Here is a 25,174-nt window from a genome sequence, read left to right as displayed (position 1 = left end):
CAATGTGCAAAACGGGAGATCAACTGGAAACTTCAAATCAATACCACAAAATACATATATTTATAGCATTATAAAGTGAAGCGAGTCATGTATCATAGCATCACAGCATGGTTTTATTTTTCATCAGACACTATGTTTCTCCATTAAAAAACAAAAAAGGAAAAAAAGAAAAAAGGAGCCAAATCAAACATGCACACCTTTTGTAGTATAAATTAGTTTTTTTTTTTCTCTCAAAAATCCTGAAACAATATGGCAGAGAGAAAAGAAGAAACACAAACAAGTCTTGGCAATCTCTCCTCGTTCACCACAAGCAGAACTTCTTCTTCTGCATAATGTAGAAAGATATCTCTCAGCAATCACATGGCTAAAAGAAGAAAACACCCTATCGAGAGCAAAACATAACACATGAACTTACCCGGAATTTTGCCTCTTGTTGACGGTCAATAAACTCGAGCAGTTCTTCTTGCCTCATTAGAGCCTCGTGCAGAGCCTGTTCGGGAGGAAATGAATTGATGTGTATTTATTATGTACTTAGAAAGGTGGATGGGCGTATGATCATGCTTATCAAAAGACAATACAGAAACAAATGTATGTATGTAAAGAGATGCAAGCATGACAAGATGGGTCGATTCACATGCAAAGAAGCATGATCTTCCTCAGACTTGCATCAATACAATGCAATACATGCACACATACCGATACAGCACTATACACGTATATGCACGCATAAGGAGGAACACTAAGAACCTCAAGCTGATGATATGGACAGTATCCACTAGCTTTGACTTGGGGAACTAGTGGAGCCCATGGCTGTGGATGATCCATGATCGCTGCTCTGATGGGCCTCAATGGGAGCACAGTTCTGTAAATATCATCCAATTGGAAGACACATTGGCATCCAAGTTTTGGCCTTTTCCATTGAATGTGGACCATTTCTACATTTTATATTGATCATATGTTTGTTCCATCAGGTGAGCATTTATGAATGAAAGGAAGGGCATGTCAGATCAACAGTTCAGATTAGCCAGCCATGGGCTCCACTTTCACATGGTCAGGGGTTGATGATACTGCATATATTTCAAACAGAGAATGAAGCATGACAGAGGCTAACATCATCTTCCAGCAAAAGAAATCGCAGGCCGTGATTGATTGATGGAGTTGGGGGTGGCAGTTTAGGGCATTAGAACCCATGCAAATGATCAAGATATTGTTAAGAGAAGTCTCCATAGACATGAGTCCTGGGAAACCACAAAATGCATTTGGGTTCCGCTCCAATAATGCCGAATTTAATCAAACTAAGGCACTAAAACAGGACTCATTTGGATGCTCGGGACATTAAAAACCTGTCAAAATAAGAATCTTTTTTGTGAAATAATGGTAAATGATTTATAGCATCGGGTCATTAGTGAAATGGTAGCTGTAATAGTAGTCACACTACTCCCGCTGTGGGTGTATTTGGATTCTCTTCAACAAAACTGAATCTAATTAAGGGGAAAAACAAAACAAATAATTTTTAAGCAAGGAATAATGCAAAATTACTAAGAAAAAGAAAAACATAACAAGGAAGGGGGAACGAGCTCCATAAACAAAGAGAATCAAGACAAACCACTTTTAGCCAATCCATCAGCCCACACATTTGCCTCATAACCAACATTGTTTAGGCTTTTTAGTACAAGAACGTGCACCAGAATAGAAAATAATATGATAGAATCAGCAACTTCACTACCAAACAAAGAATCATGACGTATATCCAAAACTCGATCACAAGATTCATGACCACACAGAAAAGACTAGATGAAACAAGAGCGAGATAATAGAAAGTAGGAATCACAACATTCGGGCATCTAGGGAGAAGATTTGCACTGTCCAAAACCATAATGTGAAACAGGGAGGAGACTTTAGATGGATTTGGCCATTATCAAAGATCTAAAAAAGTTCTAGAAGATCTCATCCGTTAGATTCATGACCACACAGAAAAGACCAGCACACATACAGTGTGGAGGATATGCCTGAAGTATTATGATTGATCATTTGAGTGGAATATGGATGTGATGCTCAAAGGAAATGTGGAATTTGTTTATTTCCTCAATCAAATGAACAAAGCACATAATTATTTACCATTAAAAAATAAATAAATTAATTAATTAAATTAAATATCATCGTACCTTTTTAGTAGCAATCAGCTCAGCCTCTAAAGCATCCACACGGCAAACAGCAGCATGCAGCAGCTCCTCTTTCTCAGAAGGCATCTCAGATGGCTTCGACTGAAGTGTGTCCACCTTTTCCTCCAACTCAGCCAGCTTTTTCAGTACAGATGAAAGGAGATCTGCCTCTGTGAACCCAGGAGATGGTGATGGGGGACGGAACTCCTCTTTGGGCATTGGGTCAAGCGTGACAGAAGGATAGTTTTGATCTTGTTCAGATGATCTGCCGGGAAGTTTCTTTGTCACACGGCATGTGACTGAACGAAAAATAGCGAAGAGGGTCATCAAGAAGGTCATGAGCACTGTGAGAACTTGAGCACGAATTCCCTCTGGAGGCTTATGGGAATCCAATGAAGGAAATGTCCCTGGATTGGATATTTCAGTGAATATTTCTCAGTATACCCCTAAAAAGAATAATATAAAATGTCCTCCATGTAATAGTCATTAAAAAAAAATGTCCTCTATATAATAGTTATTAAAAAAAAAAAAAAAAACTACAAATCCAAGAAAACTTTGACAAGCAGAATCAGTGCATTGATAGTTTCAAAGTAGAAAAGAAACAGAACTTGCTTATTTTATTATTCACCTTTCCTAAGGTGAAGTGCTGTTGAAATTTTTTATGTTTCGGATCAGGTGAAAGCGATAGAAATGAGTAACCAACTGATAGACACAGTAGCCAATATTGAAAGAGAAGACTAAGAAATTTCAGGAAAGATTTTAATCAACTGTATGAGATACAGAGGGAGTAGAAAAATGGACAACAACGACAGGTTTTGTGTGTGTGTTTGAAGAATATGGAAATAGCAAGAGGGTTTAGGAAAGATTTTGCGAAAAACCAAGAGTTTTAGAGAGTTTTGAAAAAGAAGACAACTACAGATCTTACAAAAGTGAGAGATTGCGATCCTACTAAGAGGATGAGAAGTTTCTGGAAAGAATTTGAACAGTGAAAAATTAATTGAGTTTATGGAATAGAAAAAAGGATGATAAACTTATATAGAATTAAGAAAATATAAGAGTATAAAATTTGTAGAGATGAGGAACTGTAGAAACGAAAGATTCACATAGAATGAGAGCTTTGAATAATAAAATCAAGTAAGATTTATGATTTTCTTCTTTCTTTTTCCTTTTTCTTTTTTTTATTTTTTCTTTTCGCAGAGGAATCAGTAACTCCAAAGTTTATTTCAAAGAAACAAAATAGGAATATTGCAAGTTTGCAACAAAGGAAAACTAGTCCCAAATTGCAAGGAGGACCTAAAAGTTCCTCTAGCACATAGATAGCAGAAGCCAAACAGCCAAAAAAAAAAATCTTCGTGTTTTGTTCAGTTTGGACTCAAAGATTTGGATTTGATCTTTTTTTTAAGGATATTCAGGCTTGATCATTAAAAATATGGTAAAATTTTCAGTCAAAGAAATGGAAACTCAAAAAATTGAAGAAAGAAGAGGGTCTAATACGGTTTCGACAAAAAAAAAAAAAAACAGAGTGAAAAAAAGAAGAAGCTATATGCACATGTGTCTTCATATATGTTGTATATAAGGAAGATTAAAATATAAAACATCAATTAAACTGGATAGAGTAATATCGTACATAGGTAACAAATAAAGGATTAATATCATTCTTTGCCTCTCTCGAATCCCTCAAGTTATCCTGAAATACATGGGATGTCTCCACTAAAGTTTTCACTCAATTCTATCAATGGATGGCGAACACCAATCTCTGCTTTTAAATTGCCCTAAAAAAAAATCTTTTTGAACACAAAAGAAAGCATGTTATATTCAGTTTGCCCAAATAAAATGAATTTTTAGTCCTGTCTTCTGAAATGTGCAGAGTTATAAGCATTGATGCAATCATACAAATTTATTTATTTTTCAAAAAATATGGAGTTTAAGTGGATGTGTTTTCATCTCAAAAAATGCATATGAGAGAGTCTCCGATTAGGAAACAAATAGGTGAGGTAGGAGATTCTTTTTTTTAAGGGTAGCTTTTAGGAGATTCTAAAGAGTTCTAAAAAAATCCAAGATTTTATAAATCTGGGTCACTTTCTTAACTAAAAATATGAGCAACTTTCTTATCTTCCCTGCATGTTTAAATGACAGTGTCCTTTCTAATGCAGCTTAGTAAGTTGAGTGAGGTTTTAGATTAACCAGTGACTTGCAAAAGCCTGCAACTCTCTAATGAAATCTAATATATTCTTGCATACCTCTAGGAGACGGGAGCTTTTGATGGGACACTTCTTTCTTCCAGCTTGAATCCACAGCTTTGTCTACCATGGGAACATATTCATCAAACTCTGAGAACCCTGCCCTTCCAGCTATTTTAGCCTGTATATTGATGAAAACAAATCGTAACAGGAATGAGTATCTCAAATCCTTGATATCTTTCTTCTGATGTTTCCTACTTTATACTTCAAAAACTGACAGTGTAGATAAAGAATTCTATAGATACTTTAATTTTATAATTTTCATGTGATAATAATGATTTTCACTAAATAATGAATCTGTATGTCTGTGTATTCATCTTTTCTACACTGATGCATTGGAGACCTTGTATCTGGGCTTAGCTATGCTAACAATAGCATCATGTGTGCCAGTGATTATCTACTTTTGAGAGTTAATATGTAGTATAATTCAGAGAAGGTAATCAGCCCAATAACAGGATCCCTCAACCACAATAAAAGAAACATTTATGGAAGATCATGATCTGGTTCAGCGGGTCAGGTGCAGTGTCAAGAAGCCAATAAAACTCAAATGTTATTGATGGAATGCAATCCTTTAAAACTCAGTTCCCAAAAAGATGGTAATTGTGTGTTAGGAATTCACTGTAATATACAGATTATGGTTCAAGGAGTGAACTCTTATCAAGAATGATTTTTTTTTAAATATATACCAGCAACACTTTCAGAGGAAGAAATGTCAGTTAAATGAGCAGAGAATTTCCTCTCATAACATGATTTTGGCCAAGCTCTCTTACATGAGAAATCTCCACTATAAAAATAATGAACACCTACTTCTTCACGAACAGGAGTCAACCGAGGATGTGAAATATAACTCCGCAGTGCCTTGGGGGAAGACATGTCTTCAGCTTCTGACCCAGACTCAGCAGTAGACGTATCACCACCTTTTATCTGGCCCAAACCAAGGAAATCAAATGGGACAATCCTAACTGAATCCAATATTTGGTCATTTCTTGATGCAAATAGCTCAGGATGATTAAGAGTCTTACTGCTGGATACTGTGGCCTAACATAAGTGATCTTCCCATCACTATTTGAAATGGTCACAATTTGTCGGGCACATCGTGCTTCGCCATTAAGAACCATCTACATGACAATGGACATGCACACCATCAGGTTTTCTCTAAAACATTAATGAGGGAATGAATCACATTCAATGAATAGAAAGCCCAGCAGACCAATCTCATAAGATTTAAGCAATAAACTTCCATAAGACAGTATGAAACCTTCAATATGTTCGGGTCCTTCCATGGACCTTTATCAGACCTAAGGCAACCTCCCTGATCTGCACAGGTACAAGTACCTCCAAGAAATTCTGGCAACTCACTGGATAACAACAAAGAGATGATGTAATGTAAGTATTAAAAAAAGTTGTTATGAATGTATAGAGAATAAATGTCAATTCCATGATCAATATCTCAACTCCAACGAAACGTGTATAAAATTACCTAGCATCAATTATTTCAAGCAACTTACTCTGGTATTTGTTTCCAAGAACCTGGACACAGATTAGAGAAGCATGTCAAAAACTACTGCTAGACACATTGTCACAGTATTTCTAGAAGACGGAACAATAATTAATTAAATACAAATAGATGAAAAGCCTCATTGAGAGTACATGAATCTTTGAAGTGGTTTTTGGATCGATAAAAGACTTCACTGTGCTCCACAGCAGCCTAAAACCAGGGCCAGCATTGATGATAAACATTCGGCACAATGTCTGTACAAGAGCAAGTCGAATGTTATAGGCAAGCAATATCCAGATGCACATTTCCATTAACAACTCGAATTCCCCTTTAATTTCTGGTCTGGACCAAATTATAATTACAAGTGACATCAGGACTCCATACCTCAGGGTAGTTGTCACCGTCAATCTTCTGCAGACGAATAATGAGTTCACGTGCAGTCTTGCTGAAGTTTTTTAGACTCTGTTTAACAAATACATAGTCGTAAAACCAACAGAAAGAGCAGAGAAACAATCCATAAATATTCTGATGAAATTTAAAAATAATAATAATAATAATAATAATAATAAACAATAAAAATTTAAAAAAATAATAATAAATAAATAAATAAAATTGCGGTAAGTTCTCTTTTATGCTTAAGAAGAACAAAAAGACAACATACCACACCCTGAACATCTAGAATTGTTGTACTTGAATCGATGTGTCTTTTTGCAGCAATTGAGCAAGCTGGAAACTTGACAGCAAAGCTCTTCTCAAACTCCTGCACATGGTATTTTACATACCGCTCCATAGTTGTCACTTGCATGAGTTTGTTGGGATCAACCTTTCCCAGTCTTTCAATGTAAACAGGTCTTCCCTCCTTATCCACACCATGATGACCATGAGGGTAGTACTGTAAGACTTCATTTATTTCTCTGAACTCAAAATCCTGATGAAAGTATTGACATAGCTCAACATTTAAGTCACTCCATGAGTAGGCCATACAGGGGAAGAGAAAGGAAAGAATTCCCAAACTACATGAGAATTTAGATGAAGGGAACCCTCCCTCCAAGGTGCATGAACATCAGCATATGAAATTACCTCCAAAATAGTGTCAGTACCAAAATCCTTCCTCCATTGCAGCATTTCTGCCCACATGTGCTTTGCTTTCTCAATATCAAATTTCCTAGCTTTCAAGAACCTGCACTTAAGTAAAACAATATGAAGCTATCATTAGACAACATCAAAGCAGAATGGTTTCAGTTGTGGATGCCTTGTTGTGGATGAACCATCAGATGCACAATCCAGTATGATATAGATTGATTAAAAGCCCGAGATTTCAATTCCAGGACAACTCCTTCCAGTTGCAGTAACAATGGATCACCCAAGATCTCCTGTTCCCACGATATGTCAACAATAGTTTAAACATAGAAAGGATGACACTAGTCCAGATTTCAGTAGACAGTAACATTCAACCTGCCCGGATTAAGCTATAAGACTTGCAAATCATAGAGGTCTTGGGAATTAGATGATATGCATAAGACAACTAATAAATAGCATTAGTGCCAGTCCGTGTGCAAATAATCAGATTGGAGTTGGCAACTCGAGGTCTACATGTGTTCAAGGATCAACATGATCACAGACCCTAAGAAAGTATGCAATAAAGATCGGACACTCTAGAGGATGGATTCTGATGCATCTTCAAAATGAGCTATCAATCTGATGGTGACTTGTCCTCCTAGGACGTGGCATTCACATACGTTTGTCCAGACCATCCAAACTAAGAGATCTTGTGGATGGATTGTATATCTAAAATCACATTCATCAAGGAATCTTAGCCATAATTGAAGGTTGTCGAATAGATGGTAAAAAGTAAAAAATGGCGAGTGATCTGAATTCCAAGGATAAAACAGATGGTTTGTTGGGAAGTGTGGAAGGTGAGCCCTCAAGATCTGACGGTCTACACGAGTTTTGAAACCCTCACAAAGCAAAAGATTGACGCTCCAAAGGCCCGTCTATCTACTACTGGAGCAGATGGATCTATTCACACCTCTGATCCTACGGTATAAGTGGTCCCAGATCGCGATCTATGGATTATATCGTCCCAAGGACAAGCCAAAATGGACGGACTACTGTGCGCACTATATTTCTTTCCGTATAATCTCGGTATTTCTTATGATTGATTACGAGAGAGTCTCATCCTTTATATAGGAAGGAATGAGAGTTTGGATGAGATCATATCATCCGATCACATCCCTATCTCCCATCAAAAATCAAATTCATATTTGAATTTGAAATTTAACTGAAAGGAAGAGGCCGGAAAAAGCATGGGACGTACCCACTAGTGATTGCTCACCAGTGGGTCCCACTGGCCTAGGTCCAACATCTCTCACTCAATCACATTGTGGGATAGGCACAAAAATTTATCCATTTAACTCGCCTAATAACAATCAAATACCAAACATCGCGATCAAAAGAATCAGAGGCGTGGGACCAGCTGGATCACCGTAATCTTCTCACAGGTGCTTAAGTACTAAGTGACCACCTAACTAGTACTCAATAACCCAAGCTTTGCAATACCTATCTTAGTCCGCATGACCACACCGGATGGAGTTAACTCTCGATCTAGAGTACTCAGCCAACATACGCACTTATCCAACTTATCGAGTTATTTTGAAAACTTGATTTTTCACAACCTTTGACTAAAACCAATTTAAAGCAATATATATATATATATGTGTGTGTGTGTGTGTGTGTGTTCTTTTTAAGAAAAATATTGTTTGCAAAAGTCTAATAAAAACAACTCGATACTGCCGGCGGATAAGTCTTTAAGTGCGTATTTATAGTTCTAGAAACTTGGTGTAGCTGTCACGGGATCTTCCCTACGCAGATGTGTAATTTGGAATTAATTAAGCTGCTTTCCTAGCGTAACTGAGTCTGGCCAATTAAGGACTTTTCGTCATAGTACACTAAAGTAACGACACTCAATCTCATCCTCATATACACAAGAGGAGGGTAGCTAAGGACACAAAGAGTCACCTACGGGACTGGCTACTCACACGTTGCAATGATTAGATCGAATCAAAGTAATCTGTAGGTAAAAGGTCCCAGCACGTGGCTACAATCCACGTCGTAGAGTAGACAATACTAGGTGAATGTCGGGTCTACAATATGCAGGTCATTCTACATGAGGTACGACTCATCTCATAACCTCATAACCTAGCTTTAAATTCAGGCCATAACATTGATCACATAATAAAAGAATGATACGATTATGTTATTCGACTTTATCAGTCTCATCTTCAATCTTGAACGATTATAGGCGGATACGACTCACTCATATCTTCATCCTTTATTATTCAAAATAAAGAAAAGTTCATACCTCAGTGTATAAACATGACCCCAAATGTACCTCTCTTGTACATTCAAGGTTGGTCAACCCGTGTGAGTGGGTGACCGGCCTGTTGACAAAAATAGAAATCCTACATGATCACTAGGTAAATGCTGATGATCTACTTACCTAGTTTATATTAGTGTTCAATACTGAATAAATGGACTGTGTTATTCATTAATGAAAGATCAAAGGTACTACAAAATAAGTACATCAGTCAAGCTTTCCTCAATCCCATCTGCCTGACGTGAACCTGAAATAGATCTCTAGCTATAGGTTTCGTCCTGAGATCAGCCATCATCTCCTTAGTAGGAATGTAGCTGAGGGCGACCTTCTCTCTCACTTGATCACGGATATAATGATACTTGATCTCAATGTGATTAGATTTCTGGAGGTGTTTAGGGTCCTTTGCCAAGTCAATGGCAGAAGTATTGTCTATCTTCAGCGATATAGGCTGGCGAACACTCGGTACAACACCCAGACTCAATAGAAATCTGCGAACTCATACACACTCCTGAATTACAGCACCACATGCAATGTACTCAGCCTTCATAGATGAAAGAGCTATGGATGTCTGTTTCTTACTCGACCATGAGATAGCTCCTCCTCCGAGTAAGAATACATATCCTAAAGTAAACTTTCCCTCTTTGGTGTCATTACCCCAAGTAGCATCAGAATATCCTTTGAGCTCGAGGCTTGTGCCTTCATAACACAACATTAGGTCTTTTATTCCTCTGAGATAGCGGAATATACGTTTGACGGCTTGCCAATGAGACTGTCCCTGGTTACTCTGATAACGACTGACTATGCCAACTGCATAGCTAATATCCGGTCTGGTGCAAAGCATAGCATACATTAAGCTCCCTACTGCGTTTGCATAAGGTACTGAGGACATAGCCAATTTCTCAGCTTCAGTCTGGGGACACGATTTCCTTTCTAGCTTGGTAACTTTATCCATAGGGGTTTCAACAGCTTTTAAATTTTCTATCCTGAACCGCTCTAAGATCTTTTGTATTTAGGTTGCTTGAGACAAGCCTAAAAATTTCTTAGGGCGATCCCTGATGATTTTTACCCCAAGAATAAAGTAGGCTTCACTGAGGTCTTTCATTTCAAAATTCGAGAATAGCCAATCTTTAGTCAATATCAACAATTGCATGTCATTACCAGCTAACAGGATATCGTCTACATATAAAGATAGTATCAGAAAAGATCTTCCAAACCATTTCAGGTATACACAATGATCTTTTTCACTCATCGTGAATCCAAAAGTGGTGATGGCCAAGTGGAACCTCATGTACCACTATCTTGAAGATTGCTTCAACCCATAGATAGATTTCAACAACTTGCAGACTTTCTTTGGATGCTTTTTGTCCACATAACCCATGAGTTGTTGCATTTATATTTCTTCATCCAAGTCACCATTTAAGAATGCGGTCTTTACATCCATCTGATATAACTCTAAGTTTAAATTTGCGACAATGGACATGATCATGCGGATTGAGGAGAACTTTGCAACAGGTGAAAAGGTCTCCTCGTAATTAATGCCTTCTTTTTGTGTAAAACCTTTGGCAATTAATCGTGCTTTATACTTGTCCACTGTACCATCTGCCTTTCTTTTGATCTCTAGTACCCATTTATTACCTATAGGTTTGCGATTGGAAGGCAAATCAACAAGTTCCCAGACTTTATTTTTCTTCATGGAAGTGATCTCTTCATCCATAGCATTCACCCAATCAGCCTAGTTAGAAGATAATAATGCATCCTGATACGAATCAGGTTCATCATCATCAACTGCAACGCAAGAGAATGTTTGCCCCTCAATATCGAAGTATCTTCGGGGAATCAATCCTCTTTCGCTTCGACGTAACTCAGGAGCCTGCTGAGATGTCCTCCTACTGTCCTGACGAACTATAGGAGCATCATCATCTTGAGGAGCAGAACTCCCACTCTCCTGAGATACATCGGGTATTTCAAAAAAATTCTATTGGAGCCTTTTGCTTCATTCGGCTAGGGTATCTATCTTCAACGAAGGTCACGTCTCGGGATTCTATCTCAATCCATCGTCCATGGTCCTCATAAACTAGAACGTATCCCTTTGAATGCATAGGGTACCTTATGAACACGCATTCAATAGTTTTATTATCAAGTTTACCTTTATGCGTAGCAAAACATATCCTAAAGATCCCCAAGGGCATAGGTTGGCAAGAGAAGGATCCTCCTAGACCACATCTCATATGGGGTCTTATGAATGGATTTGGATAGGACTCTATTAAGGACGTAAACGGCTGTTAACAGTGCGTCTCCCCAGAATGTGGTAGAGAGATTGGCTTGTGCCATCATCGATCTAACCATGTCCAATAGTGTCTTATTCCTTCTTTCTGCAACACCATTTTATTATGAAGTGTAAGCCATTGTGTACTGCCGAACAATTCCAACGTTTTCACAATATGATTTAAACATTTCAGATGTATACTTGCCACCTCTATCAGATTGAAGGATTTTAATCTTTTTCTCAAGCTGATTTTCCAACTCAGCTTTATATTTAAGAAAACAATCAAAAGCCTCAGATTTGTGTGAGATAAGATACACATATCCATAGCGCAATTAATCGTCAATTAAAGTGACAGAATATTGACATTCATTTCTGGCATGTACATTAAAAGGTCCACAGATATCTAAATGGATTATCTCTAGTGTGCCCTTAGACGTAGCCGTTTTAAGAAATGGCTTCTTCGAAGTCTTCCTGGATACACAATGTTCACAAAATGGCAAATCAACTTTGGATAAGGAGTCTAACAAACCAGAACATACTAGTCTTATCATACGATCCTTTCCGATGTGACCTAACCTCGCATGCCATTTTTGAGATTCAGATACTACAGTTTCATTCGACATAGCAGATAAAGCAAGAAGGGCATTATCACAATCTACGTCTAGAATAAATAAATCTGAAATTAAATTTCCCCATACAAAAATGAGGTTATTCAGTCTCAAAGAAACTCTTGTCCTGAAAAATCGAATATCAAAACCATCAAATAATAACCTAGAAACAGAAATTAAATTCCGACGCATCCCTGGTGCATAAAGAGTATCACGGAGGATTATTGTTCGCCCTATGCGCGTACGGAGATGGGAAAGGTCAATCCCTAGTACGTCTTCGACAGCATTATTTCCCATATACACCTTGTAACTTCCATTGGCTATAGGCCAGAATTCCTCAAGTCCTCGACGACTCCATGTCACGTGCTTTGTTGCGCCTGAATCCAAAATTCACTCGTTAGATATAGTATCAAAAGAAAGGATTTCAGAACAAACGCCTACATACAAAGTATCTAGTGACCTAGGAATTACCGTCTTTTTATGGGCACACTGTCGAGCATAATGGCCGGAATTTCCACAGACAAAGCAAACTATATTTGTCTTTTTCTGCTTCTTCTTTCCATTCCCCTTCTCGAGATTTGGAGGAGGTGCAGTGGTCTTCTGTTCTTAGTTATTCTTTTTCTCCTTCTTGCGAGCTTTGAACCGTTTCTTGTTAGCTTTCCGCTTATGGGTCTTTGCTACAAAGGCCTTGGCCGAACCTGGCTGAATTGCATTCATTTCAACCTCACGTACCAAGTGGCCACAAAAGTCTCTGAACGTAGTGATAGAATCAGTATGGTTCAGAATTCTTTTAATTGGGGCCCAAGATTCAGGCAAGGAACGGTGCATGGCTATAATCTTTTGATTTTCAGTCAATTTACACCCAACATTCCCAAGGGCACCTACCATTTGCTCCATCTTACAGATATGATCTTTGATGGGGCAGCCGACTGGTATCCTATACTCCTGGAATTCTAATTCCATAACCCGAACTTTCGCATCTGACTTCTGCGCATAGGCATTTGTCAGTGCTTCCCAGATTCCCTTAGCGGTATCATGCACTTCATACGTAGGTATGAGTTCTTTGTGCATAGTGCTAAGAAGGACATTGCGAGCTGAACAATTTTGTTTTCGCCACTTATTGTAGCGAGTCATCGCAACCCTATGTTCTTGTAAATTCCCGTATTCAGCCAATATGGGTTCCTCTTGAACTTCATCGAATGTGTGCAATATGTCATCCTCGTCCAGAAGACATCGCACCAGCGAGACCAGTCTTCGTAGTTGTTACCGTCGAAATGTTATCCTTTCAGCTATTCAGCGATTAACGCTTTGGTGGCCATCTCTACATTGCATAAGTATCACTACTTAGCTATGATCTAAGGTATTAACTCTAATCATCAGCATTTCTACGTGTTATACAAATTTTCAGAGTATAAAAGTAGTCAACACATCTTAATGAGATCTGAAAGTCCACATACCCAAATGGACAATGTAGAACAATCAAGTTCTCTATTTAGGATGAAATTGATGCTTTTATAAAATTATAATTGTATAATGTGCAACCTTCCATTACTTGATTGCATGCATCATTTGGTGGAAGAGAATAAACTCCCACTCAGGTCATGCACAACCTTTATATATATAGGGAGCATCTAAGCACTAAGTTTTATATTTTCCAATGAAAAATTAGGGGGGCTTAGATCCAAACACATCAAGCCTAATTATATCACACATATAAACATTATCATCAGAGAAAAAAGAAAATATAGAAAGTGCTTAAATATAAAGAGAGTTCAATTTTCACTAGTGATCATGTCCATTAGAGATAGATCCGATAATCACCGTTAATGATCATTGTTGATGATGGATCCTTTCATCAACATTGATCATCATGGTTGATTATCGTTTCAATTACTAATGATCTTTGAATCACTAAATCTCAAAGCAGATTTTATCTACACCATTCATCCATTTGCTACCAGATAAGGGATTGGAAATGTCCATTCTGGGAGACGTCTGGTGCATCCGTCATCCAAGAAGCAGCCCACCAGCTCAATGGTTTAGATCATCGCACAATAGTGCCTTCTGTTTCTTTTGTTTCCAAAATCTTATATACTTTTGTGTTCAAGCAAAAAAAAATAAAAATTAAGTGACCAAAATACCCTTTACAGGTTCCTTTTTAAGGACATTGCTAATCACAGCCATACATTTAAAGCATACAGAATGGATGGCAAGTGTAAAAGTCATCTCACTGTCCATTTAGACCCTCAAATAATTGGGATAAACCCATCAGGGTAATATTGGGGCCATGGGAATTCCACAACGAACCCCTCCTATCCAATGGTCCACTGTGCTAATAGGTAGGTCCGGTTGGGCCCCACACAGGAATTTGCACCGTTATAAGTTACGAGGAATCCTTGTTGGATCATAGTTCTTTATATTATTACAAAACTAAATTCCTGTGTGGTGTGGTCCACTTTTTACTGTGGTGTGGTCCATCAGATTAGTGTATCTGCCTCATTTTTAACCCCATATCGTAACATGATACAAAGAAAATAATGAATGGAGCGGATCCTGAGAAGTAATCAAAAGTGGACCCACCTATCCAACCTAGATTGTATGGAATCCATCACAGACAACCAGAATAGGTTGTGGCGTGTTGGCGGAAAAAATGGAATGGTACCTTGAATCCAAACTTTCCATAACACCTACCGTGGCGTGTTTGCGGAAAAGATGGTTTTGATACCATGGTACTTCTATCCAAACTATTCATGTAGTGGACCACATTATGCATGGACATACTTAAAACCAATTTCCCTATCTGGCAATTCAGACCATCTGATTGCACCCACTCTTAAATGTGGACCATTAGCTTTAATTCTTTATTTTCAACTTATGCTAATACCATTATGGTGAATGGTCTCATTTGATGTTGGTAATGATTAAGTCTAAAACTGAGCTAGCCAACAAGATGGACGGTTTGGATACAACTTATACCATGTGATCAGACCCACATGAGTGGCTGACGTCAATTTAGCTTGTATGATGAACGTCATCCAATCCGCTTCTCAAATACATCAGCTAGTGATGTATTTCAATACAGCAACATCAGCCACTAATAGCTATGTTGTATTTCAATACAACAACATCAGCCAAACCGATCTCCACGTGTGCATCAAATATGGCATAATGTACACTAGCCATTATGATCTCCACGTTTACAACAGCTATTGCATGATGTACACCAGTCAAAATGACCCCCCCACATGTACGAAAGCTATGGAATGATGCATATCTGTGATGCACATGCATGTGGTATATTGTTGTTGTGATGTATACTCATGGGGTACATCACGTGGACCAATCCATAAACCAATAAAATGGTATGCATAACGTGTATGGAAATATAATCGGGCTTACATGCACATGGCATACGTGTATACAAAATCTAATCCACCGTACACATGACTTTACATGTATGGAATCAAGATCATATTAATTGACAGGCCATGGATTCCAATCCAAAAAGAAAGGATGGGCCACTTACCTTTTTAGATGAAAATAATCGAAGATCCGCCGTTAAATGCTCTTATACCACTGTTGGGAAGCGCGGAAGGTGAGCCCTCAAGATCTGACGGTCTACACGAGTTTTGGAACTCTCACAAAGCAGAAGATTGATGCTCCAACAGCCCGTCTATCTACTACTGGAGCAGATGGATCTATTCACACCTCTGATCCTACGGTATAAGTGGTCCCGGATCGCGATCTATGGATTAGATCGTCCCAAGGACAAGCCAAAATGGACAGACTACTATGCACACTATATCTCTCTCCGTATACTCTCGGTATTTCTTATGATTGATTACGAGAGAGAGTCCCATCCTTTATATAGGAAGGAATGAGAGTTTGGATGAGATTGGATGAGATCATATCATCCGATCACATCCCTATCTCCCATCAAAAATCAAATTCATATTTGAATTTGAAATTTAACTGAAAGGAAGAGGTCGAAAAAAGCATGGGACGTACCCACTAGTGACTGCTCACCAGTGGGCCCCACTGGCCTAGGTCCAACATGGTTTCCATCACCTTGTCAAATGTTTTTTTTTTGTTATGCTATTTTCATGATTCAGAGATTTGGACAGACAGGATTTCCTTGACAATACATCATGTGTGTGGTTGAAGAGTGACCACCATATTTAGAAAAGTGGTGAGATATCATAGTCTAGCTTTCTTTCTGTTCTTTTCTTTTCTTTTTATTTATTAATTTTTTTAAAGATGACAATTTTATTAAAAGTGGCCAAAGGCAAAAGAATTACACCGCAACCAAGAAGTACAAGAAAGATTACAACCGCCAAGATTGACTAAGACCGAAGCCCATTCCATAACATCCACCTTAACTTTCCTAAAAACTCCCCAAGCATTCCCGCAAAGATTGCGGAAGCACTGGTTGTTTCTTTCCCCCCATAAGGCCCTCAAGCCGGCAAAAAGAGCCATCCTCCACAACCACTTTCCTTGCCTCCGCCCCCATGCCACAATTGGAGGAGATCCTCAATAGACCTCCGCATCACCCACGCCACCCCAAAGAGACCCATCACTCTTTCCCACACCTCCCTAGAAAACACACAATAAATGAAGAGATGGTAGAGTGATTCCTCGTCTTGCCAACATAGCAAGCATATTATCACCATTCCCGTCTTTCGAAGGATATTGATCGTTAACACATTTTTCCATGCCACCAGCCACACTAGGCTCGTAACCTTGAGAGGGGCCCCATAGGACCAAAGGGCAGAGGTGTACAAGCCTTCCCCACACAACAAAGACTCGAGATAGAAGGAAAGGACAGCGAAATTTCCAGATTTTTCTTTGAACCACACCAAGGAGTCCTAATCCGAAGAGAGTGAAATGCCCGAAAGCCTCCTAGATAAGATAATGAGCTCTTCTCCTCTTCCTCCAACAAATTCCTATGGCATGTGTGTGTGGGTGGGTGTCCTGAGCCAGAATAGCAAAGATCAACAGGGGCATCCACATCCGAAGACAAATTCCCCAACCTCAGGAAATCTAATTCGGTGAATTTGTTCATCCCACCTCATGTGGTGAATTTGGGTGGGTCTAACACTCGCACCCCCATCCTTTATTGGTATGCACAGCTCATCCCACCTCATGCGGTGAATTTGCTCTTCTTCTTCTTTGCCCTGCACCATAAGTAATCATGTGTAAGGTTCTCTAACTTCTTTAAAGCCCTTATTGGGCATTTGAATAGGGATAAGAATTAGAGGGGAGATTTGAGAGCGCCGCTTTACTTAAGGCAAGTCTTCCCCTGAAGGAAAGGTGCCCATGCTTCCAAGCCGAGAGTTTCTTCTCAACTTTCTCAATGATCCTGTGCCATAGATGCTTTGTGAGCTTCGCAGTGCAAAGTGGGAGGCCCAAGTACAAAGAAGGAAATGAACCAGCCTTACAACCGAACACGTCCACTAGCTTTTTAACCTCCTCCTTGGTAATGCCAGTACCCAACATTTCACTCTTTTTTAAATTCACCTTTCTTCAAAGGACCATATGATCTTCCTATATGCCCTCATAATGACCTCTTAAATGTGAATCTGATTGCATTAATATCCCCTCCCATGCACCACGACAACCCCCACTTACTGACACTAGCATCCAGGTCTTCCCAAAGACAGACATGCTGGTTCGAGGAGTTCGGCCCATAGACTAAGGAGAAAACCCGATGGAATCCAAAGAATAAATCTCAGAACATAACCAAAATGGAAAACTCATTGCACCACCAATCCTCATTCGCCCACATGCTAGAGTCCCAAATAACTACCATGCCATCTACTGATCCCACCGCATCCTTGGCGACCCAATCCTTCATGTTCCCCTTCTAGATCTTATTCACAATCTGATGATTCAGCGCAACCAAATGGGTTTCCTAGAGGACCACCAACTGCACATAATACCTCTTACCCATATCCCTAATCTGGGCACATTTAAGGGGGCAGCCCATCCCCCTTATGTTCCAACTCAAAATCTTCACTGTCCACCATCTTTGCTCCTCTCCTTCTCCCTACTCCTCGATAAGGTTCCTGCGTCATAATTTATAGAGCACTCGAGACTTTAGGGTTCTCTTATCCCTTTCGGAGACCTGAATTTTCCCTTCTAATAAATCCTCTGACCTTTCTGAATTCCCCTTTCCTCTACAAGGTGGAACAAAGCTACCCAATATTCTTCCCAACCAAACAGCAAAAGCCAGTTGTCAATTCCTAGGGTTCTCTCTCATCAGCTTTCAAAGCGCCTGCACATGTGTCACTATCCCTCGACTCTTGTTGCATGCTATCAGAGGGCAAGCCACAGATCCTGCGGGACATTACTTCTCCGCAACCCAACTCTGCCACGATCCTTCCCACAATGCCATGGTGATGTGTCACTTGCAGCTGGCCTCGACTGACTCTTACTGATGTTGATGGAAACACGCATCCCCAGCTCCATTAATGACCCGTCACCTCCCAGCTCCCTTGGGCATGTGTCCACCTCCCCTCAATAGAGAAGATTAAATAGCTTTGTTCCACCTTGTACACCTCCCCTCAGTCGAGAAGATTACATAGCTTTGTTCCACCATGTATACCTACCAGCTCCCTTTGGACACGTGTTCACCTCCCTTGGACCAGTTGGAATGGGAGATGAACCATGCAGAGGTCTTCGTTAATAAATGAGTAAACCTGTTTCATGCTTCTTTTTAGGGGCCATAAACCATGGAAGGTGATCCCACAAATGCAATCACATGGGCTGAGAGCACATATACTGCAGCTCCGATGCCTCTACTTTTTCCCAATGGAATTAAGATCAAGTCCTCTACTATTGTTTGCAGTGATCAAAGTATCAAACTCGCACCATGTATTACGCCCTTAGGATACAAAAATAATGGGAAACATTAAGAAATATCACATTTAAGCATAATGCATCGCAGTCTGAGAGAAACATTGGCAAAACTAAAAGAAAATGGTGGAAATTTTCAAAGAAACTTCAGTTGATGTTAAAAGACACATACTTACACACTTCGAACTCAAAAATTAAAAATTAAAAAAAAAAAAAAATCCATTGTTTTCCATTGAATAAAAAACAAGAAGGGAAAAACCTATGCAGAATAGTTTTTCTATTGTTTATAAACCTATATGCATTGTCGGACAAAACAGTACTCTGAATCCCTCTTTGATCATGATTTCTCCACCAAATTTGTGTTTTGATGCAAAACAAGACACAACTGCAAAGAGAATCCCAAAAAAGGGCAAAATTAGTTTTTGTTTTCTGATTTTTACTGATTTACACTGGTTCAGTCGAAAGATAAAAGATTTCACCAAATATCCATGATATATCAGTAAAATATTGCAGTGTTTGTGAAAAATCATGATATATCCACAGGTACCCATGATATTATCACCAATAGGAATTTTTGTATTCCTGGATGGTATGTTGACCTACAATACCGATAATATTGACCATCAATAGATGGAACACGGATTGCTTGTACCTTTAGACATGGGGAGGAAGTTAATTCCTTGGAGGACACACTGGCAAAGGAAGTATAAGAGACAGAAAAGCTTGTATAAGGACATTATATCCAGTACATTAATGGATTGTGTGTAATCCTCTTTTGCTTGATAATATCCTTTTATTGTTGGGGATCACAAAAATAAAAAAATAAAAAATGAAAGAAATACCATTCGCAATATATATATATATATATATATATATATATATATATATATATATATATATATATATATATATATATATATAGCTTGTTAGTACACCCCACTGTCAGTTCACACATCACTGTTAGCCACCCCCACTAGGGAATCGATGCCAAGACCTCAGCGTTGAAACGAGGTATCTTTCACTCAGTCTACCACTTGAGCTATATATAGGAGAGAACTTTGTACATATCATTTGAAGAGAGAACCCAAAATCAAGCTTGAAAAGTAATCTTTTATCTCAGAAACTTGAATAAAATGCTGACAAAAAGTTTCCACGAAGGATGAAATCTGCAAAGTCTAAGTGTCTAAAACCAGCAAAAAGACAGTGCAAACAACAACAACAATAACAACAGTAATAATAATAATTAACAGTGACAAACACATCCTTAAAATAAATAAATAAACAGTGAAAAGACACATAGTTCAAGCAAGGCTATGGAAAGAGAAAAGCAAGACAAAGATACACTACCTTAACATCATATGATAATCGTCATGCCTCTTAGGTAACAGTTCATCCAAGAGCAATGCCTGGCGAAATGCATCAACAGCCTGTAGCTCCTCAACATCCCGTACATCTTCAATTGAAACCGAAATGACACGGTTGTCACTCTTCTTCCTGTGCTTTTTCTTAAGAGAATGCCTGAACTTAGTGGATGCATTGATAGCCTTCTTCTTCAGTGAACCGATTCTCGTCCTCCTTTCATCTTCTGAATTTTCGAAATCAGATTTCCTTTCTCTTCTCTCATCATGGCTAGAGAACCCCTCAAAGCCTGTGATGTGTTACAAAGTCAGCATCAACTAAAGTCCAAAATCACAAATGGTTCTTTAATTCCTAAAAGGAGAATCCTAAGATGTTAAAGAGACAGAGTATGCAGTGATATGATTTGTGATAACTCCTAGAGACGGAGTACAGAACTTCAGATCCTTTTCTAAAGTATTCTGGAGACATGTGAGGAGACAATGAGAGACACTCAGCTGCGCCTCTCATTGCCCCTACTGACAAGCCTGAATAGATAAATGAATTTTCAGGCGGCAGCAGTAACCAAGATGTAAACTGAACCAACCAGTGACTACAGAAGACCATGGAACCTAGGAAAACCAATCGGGGATCGACTCCAAGTTAGAAAAGGACCAAGTCATCAGTGTAAACACTGAAATTCAAATGAGATTTAGAAAAGCAAAGGTAAAACATACAGCTGGATCAGCTGACAGTTTAAATTTTAAATTGGAACTGCTCATCCAAATGTATCACAGAAAAATAAATCCATGAATTCAGAATGTACAATAATCCCAAATTTCCGACACCTACAAGTAACAATTATTCAGCAGCCATCATTGTTTCTAACTTTCCTTAAGTAGACAATATAAAGTTTATGGGCCGGTGGTAAATTCAGCTTCTATGGATGATCAGATAGCAACAAAGTGTAAATGGTGGGAAGTGAGCATGTAAGATGAGCATGCTAGGCTACGTTAATCCAGATGGCATCGAAGGCCCTACTTATCAGTATGACAAATATCGCCAAGATTTTGAAAATCTCACAATAGACTTGAAAAAAATGTTATCACACTATTTTCAAAATATTGTTAGTTTTGAATTTTTTGTGATTCTATCACAAAAATGTCCCATTCCTGATGTAAAAATTTTAAAAAAATAATAATAATAATAATAATAAATAAAATTGAGCTATCTATTTTATAATCATATAATCATCATCTAAGCCTTATCCCAATTAATTGGGGTCAGCTACATGAATCATGTTCCACCATTCTACTCTATCAAGGGCTAGATATTTAGTTAGACCATAGGCCCTCAAGTCTTTTCTTACCACTTCCATCCACATCCTTTTGGGACTTCACCTTGTCCTTTTAGAGCCCTCGACTTGTACCAACTCTTGGTCTCCATTTAGACATGACCAAACCATCTAAAGTCTACTTTCCATCATATTATTACCTATTGGTACTACACGAAGTTCCCTTAAATTGATTCATTTATAATCCTATCCTTCCTTGTCTTGCCACTGATCCTTCTCAACATCCTTATTTTAGCTCCACTAATCATATGCAGTGTTTGAAGTATCGGTATTGCTACAAGTTTCATTGGCCAGGGATATGAAAACAATATCGATATCACCGACAATATCGTCGATAACCGGAAATGTGGGGAAACAATGGGGAAACGGTGGAATCTTTCATTGAAACCTCAGGAGATGCTAAAATCAAGGTGTTCCATAACCTTAAATTGATTCATTTATAACCCTATCCTTCCTTGTCTTGCCACTCATCCTTCTCAACATCCTTATTTTAGCTCCACTAATCCTAGGCAGTGTTCGATGTATCAGTATCGCTACAAGTTTCACTGGCCAGGGATACGGAAACAATATCAATATCGCCGATAACATCGTCAATAACCGGAAATGTGGGGAAACAATGGGGAAACAGTGGAATCTTTCATTGAAACCTCAGGAGAAGTTAAAATCAAGGTGTTCCATAACCTTAAATTGATTCATTTATAATCCTATCCTTCCTTGTCTTGCCACTCATCCTTCTCAACATCTTTATTTTAGCTCCACTAATCCTATGCAGTGTTCTAAGTATCAGTATCACTACAAGTTTCATTGGCCAAGGATATGGATAATATCTTCGATAACCGGAAATGTGGGGAAACAATGGGGAAACGGTGGAATCTTTCATTGAAACCTCGGGAGATGCTAAAATCAAGGTGTTCCATAACGTTAATGGTGGTCGTAACGGCCGTTACAACATTTTTATTTTTTTGAAAAAACCTGTTTCCAGACCGTTATGGGGCCGTTACAGGCAAGTTTTCCTGTAGCAGCCCTTATGACCCCGTAATACGTAACGGTTATGGCCGTTACTGTTAAGTAACAGTTTTTGTATACTTTGGCTAAAATACACATGTTTGTATATCTAGGGATTAAAAAAAAAAATTGCAAAAAGAATACGGACATAATAAATTTCCAAGAATGAGATTTGTCACTATGCTACCCATGACAGGTTCCTCAATCACCGTTGCACGGAACAAAAAGGAATCATCTAAACCAATAAGGTTACCGGAGAACTGTTCACCATAGCTCCACACTACGTGCACAAAAAATGATAATTTCCTAAAAAATCTTAAGACAATTGCAAAACAGCCCAATACCACGTCTGTGGACTTTGGATACAATAGTATTACAATGACTAAAAGCAACATTAGATCATGCAATTTCTCCCCATTTCATGTGAACACCCTATCACCTAATGTAACTTAGAAACAACTAACGATTACGGTGAGTTGAAATTGCCATTAAAGACATCACAAATACAGAAATTTTCTAATTGATATGATATAAATTAAGCCTAAATCCAACACTGAACCCCCCCCCCCCCCAAAAAAAGAAAAAAGAAAGAAAAAAAAAGAGACTAGAATCTGAAGTTTGCCCAAAAAGAAATACTTTGAAACCCTGACAAAGTGTGATGAATGATACTCAGGCACTTAGAAATCCCTTAAAGATTTGTGTAGGTGGCATATCATAATTCAAATTAAACCATTCAAATTTTGTGTACCAGTTTAGATGTATTATGAACCAAAAAATATGCTTTTTTGATTGTCTGACTTTCAGATTGGTGGGAACTTATTAGAGGGAAAAATGAAAAATATGCAATGGTCTTATTTCAAGAAACAAGTGTCCATGAATCAGAGGTTAGAATTGTTCAGCCAATATGATTTTTCAATGTAACTTAGCGACTGTAGGTTCCACAATTTAGCCAGCTTAACTTGAATTAATATATGCCACGTCTACCATTTCCAAGTACCTGCATATCAAGCATCATATGCAGCCAGAGTATCGGATAACTCCCCTTGACCAAACAGAATAAAATTCAAAAAACACCTGAAATCTTGATCACAAAATCATGACTCGTTGAATGTAGGAGAACCTAGTTTTAGGAAAACAATGTGAATTCCCCAAAATCCCCGATATTATTTCTCGCTGAAAAATGTCCTTGCATCGCTATTGACTGGTAAAGCAAATCATAACAGATTTTATTTTTTTTAATGAAAAACACAATCTGAGACTATAAAACCCGAAGCTTGAAGAAAACCGCTGAATATCTAAAAATCCCCAATCTAAAAAATTAATAAAAATTCTATCCGCATTACCAAATTTATTATTAATAGCTAGAACGTTATAATAATCTATTTTTTTTTAAAAGGGAAAAAAAATCAAATCCTAGAATCGACCGAAGCAATAAGAAATTCTCCATATCAGCAATCAAAACATATTCAGGTGTGAAATACTAACAAGGCCTAGCGAATCGATCGAGTGGTCCCGACATCTCTCAACGGTCCGGATCAGAAAACGAAATTAAGGTCGATACGATCAACGAATCATCACCGAAGCGGCTCGAACAGCAGAAACGCCTGCATTTCCAGCAGAAACCCTTTAAAACCCTTAGAAATGACGATAATGAGCGAAAGAATGCATCAGACGGATCGAGAAAAGTACCTCGAATCGTTCGAAGCGAGGACAGGAATCGAGATCGGCGGTGCTTTCGAGGACACCTTCGCTTGCTGCGTTTATATACGGAGAGGAGAGATGAGGAGGAGAATCGCCGATTCGAAAGAGAAATCGCCGGCGACTAATGAGGGATTTGGGACAGGAGAATAAAAAGAGCGTAATGATGCCATTTCCCTCTTCTTCTTCTTCTTCTTTTTTTTTTTTTTTTTTTTTTGAGCTTCGGGAAGGTGGGTCCACAAACCAGAGACCGCCACGTGGCGAGAGAGCGGTAGACCGTAGCTCGCAGTACTTCGCCGGCAGGTGGCGTTGGTTGTCCAGAAGCGGATTAGGTGCGCCCCCGGCCTCAACCTAGACAGCCCTTACCATGGGCCCACATTGCTGTACTTATTCCATATCCACACCATCCATCCGTTTTTCCAAATCATTTTATGGATTAAACTAAAAAATAAATAAGAATTTCAGGTGGACCGTACTACAGGAAGCAGTGGTGACTGCACACCCTACCGTTAAAAACCTCTGAGGGCCCACCGTAATGTTTGGGTAATGTTTATTTCCATCCAACCCGTTGATAAGGTCAAATAAATATGTATGAAGGTAAAAAGAAAATGTCAACTTGATACAAAACTAACGTGACTAGTTAATGGTCAATCATAACTGTTTCCTATGGTGTGGTTCACCTTAGAATTCTAATTTTCGGGCTCATGCATTAAAATGACATTTAAAAAAGGATGGACGGCGTGGATATACATACATCAAGGCGAGCCGCACCATCTT

At 38.6% G+C, this 25,174-nt stretch overlaps 1 protein-coding gene and 1 long non-coding RNA gene across 2 annotated transcripts; both read right to left on the bottom strand.

The window, feature by feature from the left end:
• Positions 1–41: 41 nt before the first annotated feature.
• LOC131237925 (phosphatidylinositol/phosphatidylcholine transfer protein SFH8-like) lies at positions 42–24,588 on the bottom strand. The gene is made up of 15 exons (XM_058235999.1): positions 24,389–24,588; positions 24,185–24,303; positions 20,353–20,653; positions 6,981–7,080; positions 6,562–6,828; positions 6,285–6,362; positions 6,053–6,154; positions 5,883–5,932; positions 5,661–5,760; positions 5,425–5,520; positions 5,210–5,326; positions 4,403–4,523; positions 2,166–2,569; positions 416–490; positions 42–325 (listed from the first exon to the last, which is right to left on the bottom strand). The coding sequence occupies exons 2-15, from the start codon at positions 24,216–24,218 to the stop codon at positions 302–304; spliced, it is 1,869 nt and encodes a 622-aa protein (XP_058091982.1). The 5' UTR covers positions 24,219–24,303; positions 24,389–24,588; the 3' UTR covers positions 42–301.
• Positions 12,197–13,347, bottom strand: LOC131237926 (uncharacterized). Its single transcript, XR_009167462.1, has 2 exons — positions 12,622–13,347; positions 12,197–12,527 (listed from the first exon to the last, which is right to left on the bottom strand). It is a non-coding gene; the product is annotated as an uncharacterized LOC131237926 (long non-coding RNA).
• Positions 24,589–25,174: the final 586 nt, after the last annotated feature.

This window comes from Magnolia sinica, chromosome 2, assembly GCF_029962835.1.
Source record: "Magnolia sinica isolate HGM2019 chromosome 2, MsV1, whole genome shotgun sequence".
NCBI classification, from domain to species: Eukaryota; Viridiplantae; Streptophyta; class Magnoliopsida; order Magnoliales; family Magnoliaceae; genus Magnolia; species Magnolia sinica.
This window is presented reverse-complemented; position numbering and strand designations above follow the sequence as displayed.

What these genes read in the sequence shown, in the direction of transcription:
- LOC131237925 (XM_058235999.1), bottom strand. Translation starts at nt 24,218, where the DNA reads ATGTCGGGACCACTCGATCGATTCGCTAGGCCTT. An exon ending in CGATCGATTCGCTAGGCCTT is followed by an intron (nt 20,654 to 24,184) that starts GTTAGTATTTCA and finishes AACACATCACAG; the next exon opens with GCTTTGAGGGGTTCTCTAGC. An exon ending in AACAAGAGGCAAAATTCCGG is followed by an intron (nt 326 to 415) that starts GTAAGTTCATGT and finishes TACATTATGCAG; the next exon opens with AAGAAGAAGTTCTGCTTGTG.